Source organism: Malus sylvestris, chromosome 1, assembly GCF_916048215.2.
Source record: "Malus sylvestris chromosome 1, drMalSylv7.2, whole genome shotgun sequence".
In the NCBI taxonomy this organism is placed as follows: domain Eukaryota; kingdom Viridiplantae; phylum Streptophyta; class Magnoliopsida; order Rosales; family Rosaceae; genus Malus; species Malus sylvestris.
Window position 1 is genome coordinate 16,471,814 of NC_062260.1, and position 8,275 is coordinate 16,480,088.

General features: G+C 37.6%; 1 protein-coding gene across 1 annotated transcript; it reads left to right on the forward strand.

Moving 5' to 3' along the window:
• Positions 1–3,925: 3,925 nt before the first annotated feature.
• LOC126628619 (cyclic nucleotide-gated ion channel 1-like) lies at positions 3,926–8,275 on the forward strand. The gene is made up of 9 exons (XM_050298387.1): positions 3,926–4,256; positions 4,690–4,809; positions 5,142–5,715; positions 5,843–6,055; positions 6,154–6,455; positions 6,540–6,651; positions 6,728–6,964; positions 7,047–7,441; positions 7,603–8,275. The coding sequence occupies exons 2-9, from the start codon at positions 4,781–4,783 to the stop codon at positions 7,904–7,906; spliced, it is 2,166 nt and encodes a 721-aa protein (XP_050154344.1). The 5' UTR covers positions 3,926–4,256; positions 4,690–4,780; the 3' UTR covers positions 7,907–8,275.

An 8,275-nucleotide genomic window follows, 5' to 3' on the forward strand; every position in this document is an offset into this window, starting at 1 on the left:
GGTTCTGCATATCTTGCTATTTTTCTGTCATGGGAGCTTAATAGGATCCCATGGAAAGTTGAACAATTCCATTTCTTTGTCATGTTAATTGCGCCAAATAAATTGCCACATATTTGAGCTATTTATATTATCCGCAAATTGATGAAGTCGAACCAGTCTTTTCGAATATACTTTTGGGCCGTTTGGTAACCATTACAGTTTTCAATTTAATGGGAAAACAAAGCCGAACTCATGGTCAGTTGAGCCCTTGTGCAGGACTCTCCGGATACAGGATCTATATCAAGATTCTTTTTGTTCAAGTAATATTCTAATCTAGTCTAACTTATGGAAGGATGTTTCGAACTTGGGGAGATTTTATTTGAACTCATAACATTTTTCGCTAAAATGGAGGTCCCCGAACTCGACTAGCTTAATCCTGACTTATTTTTTCCACCCACTTCCGTGGACTAGGGAACAACTATCCAAACACTCTTTTAACAAGCAAGTTATGCACCTCGGGGTGAGGTGCGAAGCTTCCACTCCTTTCTTGGCCTACTTCGGTTACAACTTGATCTACGGTGCGATCAGACCTGCTTTCCTCTCCCGCGGCAAGAGCTCGTTCGCCAAGTCCGAACTCCCGCTTTATCGTCGATGACGGCTCTCTTCGATGCCAGCAACCGCGTTTGACCCTTTCCGCGCTTCTTTCAATTTCCTTGCATTATAGTTGTACTTTTTCTTTAAATTCTCTAATTGAAAGCGTTGTTGTTAACCAACTTGCAGAAGTGCTTCTAAATTGCTAATTGACTAATTAATTCTAAAAAGACCGTATTTGGATTAATCAAGGGAACTTTAATGAAAAATTTAATGTACGGTTTATTTTAACGAAAAATCATTTTTTTACAATAAAAAATCAATCTTTGTAATATTCACTTTATCTTTTATTTTGTCATTATTGTTAAAACTAAAAAATTTCAAGTAATTTTTATTGATTTTCCTATTAAAATTAAATCAGTGCACAAGGAAGACCTATTCAAATTTCAACTAGTTAAGTAATGGACCTTTCTACGTATGTGGACAACCATTTTCTATTCACGTATGATAAACAAAGTCTTTATATTCACACTACGTACTTTTTCTTAAGTAGCCTCCTTTTCAGTTTCCAAAAAATAAAAATAAAAAGGACAAATTACATAGTAATCTCTATTATGTAATTTACCCAAATAAAAAAGTACCCTCCTTTTCTGTTTTTTGGTTTTGTTTTGAGACAATGGTTGGTGGGATCAAAACGTTAATTTTTTCTTAATCCTTCAATTTTCTCAAGTCATCAATGATCTCTCAATCCTAAAATCTTGATTTTTTTCGACAATCAGAGATACCATTTAAGCACGAACGTTGTATTCTCATTCAGCGAAATTTCTCGACAAATCGAAGAAATCAGTAAAGAAGATATAAACGATTTGTGGTGCAATACTTTCTCGATTAAGCTCCCCTAACAGATAAGATAGCTTAGTCGAGATAGTTAGCTCTAAAGTCGTGAGGCCACTTAGTATTATGGTCTGGTAGTATTTCTTTTTACTTGAAATTGAGAGGTTTTAGGTTCGAATATTGTGGATGACGAATTTGATACTAAATTATGTTATCTATTTTGTGGCTTAACTAAACTCATTCTAATGTAAAAATATTGATGTACTATTAAAAAAAAAAAGTATACGTCGCGAGAGTATTAGTATGGATGGAAAAACAGAACTTCATAAATGCAACAAGTCTTAAAGAAAAAGAGGTGCACTATGGGCTATGACATTGATGGGGTTGTGGATTTATTGGGACTTGAAGGGAGGGGATGAGGTTACTTAAAATCTATGTGAAATGATTGAAGAGGCTTTTGTTTTGGGGTCCCTCCCTTTGTGTGAAAGACGAGTCGTTTTTGTCGTGCTTGGGATAGTGCCAATGTCCAAACATGGTATGCACAATTAGGTCATGTCTATGTTACTTAAGAGTTGTTGAATTATGACCAATGAGTTTTAACGAAACATTTTCGGTACTGTTCATTTTTAATGAAAAATCACATTTTTACTTTTCCCTTGTACTATTCACTATACCTTCATTTGTCATTTTTCATTAGGACTAAAGTTTTGTTTGGACTTTTCGTTAATTTTCCTTTATAACTGTACTACACAGTGTAATTCATAATTCGACAATTTATGAGAACCAGTGGCCGATTCAAGATTTTAATTTTAGGGGGTCTTGGGTAAAACATCAAAGCCAGTGAGGAAATTTGTCGAGCACTTAGTGGATCAATCGTCATTTGTGTTCATCTCGTTAAATGCCAAAGTAATCTGTCGAGTGATGACGAGACTCCATGTCGTATGGTAGTGAGATATTCCTAGAAAACATTTTATCAAACACCTTATGGGCAGAAAAAGGTTTAGTATGATATTCGGACGGTTCCCGATGGACCTTCTTCACATGCATTTTTCCTTGGTCTTCAAAGAGTTTTGAGACCACCCAGGTCCCAAATAAATCCGCCCATTCTGAGAACTGCTACTAACACTCTTACATAGTTATTCAACATTTATTTCTAGTGTAATGTTACTATTTTTACGGCTAATAACAATTCCTAACGTTTACTATTTGCTGAAGGTGCAAGATTGGCCAGTTAGACGAGTTAGGTGGCCAACTCGAGTGCAACAACTAGGTTTAAATAAAGAAAAATTAATGAAAATGACTTGAAAATTTTGAGTTTTAATGATAAGGACAAAATAAAGGGTAAAATAAATAGTTTCAAAATTGATTTTTTAGTGTAAAAATGTTGTTTTTCGTTAAAATAAACAATATCAGAAGCTTTTCGTTAAAGTAAATAATATTGGAAGATTTTCGTTAAAGTCCCCTTTAAAAAAACTCAACACATTAGAGTGGCTCCAAGCTAAATCCCCGTGGGTTGGATCCCTAATTCGATTTTGCTCCGTATTTGATCAAATTAGTGTTAAAAAAAAATAAAAAAATCACATGTAAAAATATTTACAAAATCAAATATGACTTATATTAAGCGATCCCATTTTGAGTTACGTCAAAATCTTTTGTAATTAATAATGAACCGCTAAATTGTCTTTTTTACAATTAGTAATTTTTCAACCCTGATCACTAAAATTTAGGGTAGTACCTATCCACATATCCGTTTTTACTTCTCATACACTTTTCTCAATTTATTGTCATTGGATCAAATAAATTGAATAAAATTAAAATAAAATAAAAATTAACAAAAATGCATGAAATAGAACCTTCCAAAATTTACTCATATAATTTTGATATTTCAGAAACTGGTCGAAGTAACACCCTACATATATTTCTTTAATCAACGGGGGAAGGAGGAGGAGAAGCACACAAGGTTGAAATGTTGTGGAGCTTTGATTTGACCAAGCCTTTTAACCACTCTTATTTAAATGGATTTTTTTTAATATTTGTTCAATCCAAAAATGTTAAGTAATAAATATTAAGTGCAACCAACCAAATAAGGTAGACTGTCACATATTACCAAAAGACTAATTCAAATCTTTAATTTCCTGGCCACATTTGGGCTACTATTAATAATATTATATCAAGGTTAAATGTTTAACTAATGACATAAGATGAGAGATTTGGACATAGGATTTCAGGTGCAAAAGTAAATGTTTTTAATCAACTGAGTTTCAATTCACTCGAAGTAATGAAAGATGAGAGATTTTTTCACAACTAAAATTTAGCTTCAATATTATTAACGTTCAATAAATACATGCCACGTGTTCGAAAGTTTATATTATTAATCGAATAAACGAGTGATACATGGTAAACTGATGACTCGAGTTAGTCTGACCATCCTCAATTTCTTTGGAGTTTCGTCGGGCTTGACTTAGACTCTTCTCAAGCGTGGACTCCATCCGTGCCTTGTGTTTTTTCCCCTCCCTCTTTATTATCTCTCTCTCTCCCTCTCTCTTAAAACTCACACAAGAACACATATAACTGCCATTTGCAGACTCTCTCTGCAAAACTTGTTTTGCATTATTCAGAAACGAAATTTCCCTACAAGTTGTTTTTTCCTTGATTTCTTCGTCCTAAAGTTTTCTGGCCTTTGGTTTTCTGTTTGGGGTCCGAGAAAAAAAGGTGGGAAAAGAAGAGAAAATACTCAGAACTTTGGGAAAATCAGGAAGGAAACAATAACAAGCGTCATCCTTGTTGGGTTTTGGTCGGATACATCAGTCTAGCTTTTTCTGACATGGGTTTCCATGATGTGGGAAAATAAGGTATAACAAGACAAGCACAGCGGTGTTGAAACTTTCTTTTCTTAGCAACCAAACAGAAAGTTATAACTTGTGTGAGGGGGCAAAGGGTGTTATATAGTTTAATTTTTCTGAATTTGTTACGGTTTTTCTAATCCGTGTTTATTTATGGATCATTCTCGATTGCCATGTTTTCATCCTGTTTCTCCTTTTTTGGTAATATTCTGTCTTTGTTCCGACTTTGAGTCAATGCTATGTTTTACTTTGAATGTGGAATGATTAGATTAATTAGCTTAGAAGAAAATGATCACTGCATAGTTGATTTTTTCGAGTGTGGAAACATCGATTTTTCAGACTGACGATTCCATTGGAAAATTTTTGTTATAAATTTATGACCATGTTCGTCACTCTTGCTTTAGAGGCTGATCACATTTATCTCTATTGCTGTTCTTGTTAGGTCTACTATATCGTGCGCCTCTTCGAGTTTCTAGATAAGTAAATTTCAATACCGAAGATCGGTGAACAACGGGAATCTGAATATCACAAGTATGAATTCCAAGGGGCTTAAATTTGTAAGGTTAGTTTGTTCAATGCTGCAGCTATTACTTTCGGAATCTGATATACTTTCACGCAATTGTTTGTGCACCTGCGTTATGTTATGTTACTAATTCACGGGACTAAAGCAATCGGCATAAGCAGTAGGAGACAGATTGAGATATGTAGAAACCCTAGTGCAGCAATACAGTTACATTTACTGAAATATTATCATTTAAATGCAGTAACTGACTCGTTTGAGAGAAGACTGAATTTAATTAGGAGCATTTTCATGCGGTTGATCCTTGATTTAGTTGTCTGCCTTATCTAACTAGTTTCTCCGGTGCTGCTTGCTATGTTTGCTGTTCCATCCAGGTTTGAAGATTGGCAATCGGAGAGTTCTCTAAGTTCTGAAAGAGACGCTTCTGCTGATGATGGACGAAATCCAAGAAGAGCGATACCATCTGTGAATGCAGTTTTGAGGAGTATTCGGAGAGGACTAGATAGAGGTTCCGACAGGTTTATAAGCTCGAAAAAACCATTAAGTTCCACTTCCGTAGGCAACCGGCTAGCAAATGAGTCAGGCTCGAGGAGGAAAATTTTTGACCCTCAGGGGTCATTTCTTCAGAATTGGAATAAGATATTTGTGCTCTCTTGTGTCATTGCTGTGTCCTTGGACCCGCTGTTTCTTTATACCCCGGTGGTTGATGGCAAATACAAATGCGTTGATTTGGACAGGAGATTGCAGATCATTGCTTGTGTTCTTCGATCATTTACCGACATCTTTCATGTACTTCACATCATCTTTCAGTTCCGCACGGGGTTTATTGCCCCATCTTCTCGCGTATTTGGGAGGGGTGAGCTAATTGATGACCCCGTGGCCATTGCGAAAAGATACTTGTCCTCATACTTCATCATTGACATTCTAGCCATTCTTCCATTGCCACAGGTATAGTCAGGTGTTTGCACTGGATTTTATTATAACGGATTGGTTTCTGTTAACCATATCTCTGGTTGGAACTTATGTCCGCAACTCAAATACTGACGTTTTTCCTGGTTCTGCTACATCTGTTCAGGCTGTAGTTTTTATTGTAATTCCTACAATATCACTTCCGGTTTCACTGGTCGCAAAGGACATGATGAAGTTTGTAATCGTTGCGCAATATGTGCCGAGATTTTGGAGGATCTATCCACTCTACAAAGAAGTAACAAGAACTTCTGGCTTCCTGACCGAAACAGCATGGGCCGGAGCTGCTTTCAATCTTCTGCTCTACATGCTAGCCAGTCATGTAAGTCTGATTTGATGTTTTGATAGTTTTCACGTCCTCAGAAATATCTGAGAAAATCATGTGGCATTTCTGATCCGGTGGTAAATGCGTTATACCAGATAATTGGAGCCTTTTGGTACTTGTTCTCCGTGGAACGTGAGTATAGGTGCTGGCGCGATCAGTGCAATGGAGACCGTCGTTGTAAGAAGTTCCTGTACTGTAATTCTAAGAATGACACTGATGCAAGCTTTGTGGCAAATAAAAACGCTTCTTGCCCTTTCATTGACCCGGGCGACATTAAAAATTCATCGGTGTTCAACTTTGGGATATATTATGATGCTCTGGCGTCTGGTGTGGTGGAGACAAGAGATTTTCCAAAGAAATTGTCGTTCTGCTTCTGGTGGGGACTGCGCAACCTTAGGTTCGTAATCGTGATCCTTTAACTCTCCTTTCTTAATCACTTAGCATTGTGAAGTGTAGCAGCTAAAACTCTGAAGTTTTGCAGTTCACTTGGCCAAAACCTCAAAACAAGTACATTTGTTTGGGAGATAGTCTTTGCAGTTACCATATCGATTTTGGGATTAGTTCTGTTTTCGTTGCTCATTGGCAATATGCAGGTAAAAGTTGAACTTTTGTCCTAGATTGAATGAGCAAAAGCCTAAGATGCTGACCTTGTTTCTTGTGATGTTGTAGAAATATCTGCAGTCCACAACTGTGAGAGTAGAAGAAATGAGAGTGAAAAGGCGCGATGCAGAACAGTGGATGGCACACCGAATGCTCCCGGAGAACTTGAGGGAAAGGATTAGACGGTATGATCAGTACAAATGGCAAGAAACAAGAGGTGTTGACGAAGATACTCTAGTTCGTAACCTTCCCAAGGACCTACGAAAGGACATAAAGCGCCATCTTTGCTTGGCTCTTCTCCAGAGAGTGAGTGTTTTCACTAATAACTTCTGCATCCTCGTTTTCTCCAAATATTAGCAGTTTTGTTAATCAGCTCAATTTGTCGTAGGTGCCAATTTTCGAAAAAATGGATGAACAGCTGATGGACGCCATGTGCGATCGCCTCAAGCCAGTACTATACACGGACAAGAGCTATATAACCCGAGAAGGTGATCCAGTAGATGAGATGCTGTTTATCATGCGCGGAAATTTAGCAACCATGACTACAAATGGTGGAAGAACTGGCTTCTTTAACACTGCTGATCTTAAGGCTGGTGACTTCTGTGGAGAAGAGCTTCTTACATGGGCCTTGGATCCAAACTCCTCCACCAATCTCCCCACCTCAACTAGGACAGTGGAAGCTAAAACCGAGGTTGAAGCGTTTGCGCTCATGGCTGATGATTTGAAGTTTGTCGCCTCCCAGTTTCGGCGCATGCACAGCAAGCAGCTCCAACACACTTTCAGGCAAGCTTCAGATTACAGTGATTCTAATGACTTGAAGGAAACTTGTGTTATGAAAAAGCAGCATTAATCCGATATATGGATTGCGATTAGTGTTCTCGTTGATAGTTTTGGTCTTCGGATGTCGTTTTCTTATGCTGTAAACTACAATTTCACTTTTTCAGGCTCTACTCCCAGCAGTGGAGAACATGGTCAGCCTGTTTCATACAAGCAGCATGGCGCCGGCACTGGAAGAGAAAGCTCGAGAAGTCGTTACGCGAAGAAGAGGACAGATTGCAAGATGCTTTGACAAGAGATGCAGGAACCTCACCTAGCCTCCTTGCCGCTGTATATGCATCAAAGTTTGCAGCCAACGCGCTGCGAGGGTTGCGACAAAAGGGTAACCGCGACACTAGACCGCCACCAACATTGCTGCCTCTGCTGCCTCAGAAGCCCGCTGAGCCCGATTTTACTGCAGAACGTCACTAGATACATACAAGTTTACTCTTAGAGAGATTTTTGTGTATAGTTTATTGCTCTTAGTGATTTTCTGATGCGTTGAGGGTAGGGATGGGAAACTGCGGTTACCCGCCCATTTAAATTTCACGGTTATAGTTATGGGGTAATTATTTAGATAAATAAACGGTTATGGGTATAACCGTTTACCCGTGAAATTTAAATGGACGGTTATAGGTATTAACCACGGTTATAAACGGGTAACCATTTACCCATTTATTTTATATATGTAAAATTAACACAAACCATGTTTCCTATCAGACAAAACTTAGATCAATGCTATTGACTATAGTGCATGATTTCTATAGCTAATATAATATAGTTTTCCTTAACCACTTTAAA

Bases quoted from the DNA above. Each gene is read 5' to 3' on its own strand.
- LOC126628619 (XM_050298387.1), top strand. From the start codon at position 4,781: ATGAATTCCAAGGGGCTTAAATTTGTAAG. The intron at 6,056-6,153 runs GTAAGTCTGATT...GCGTTATACCAG, and splicing joins TCTACATGCTAGCCAGTCAT to ATAATTGGAGCCTTTTGGTA. The intron at 6,456-6,539 runs GTTCGTAATCGT...GAAGTTTTGCAG, and splicing joins TGGGGACTGCGCAACCTTAG to TTCACTTGGCCAAAACCTCA.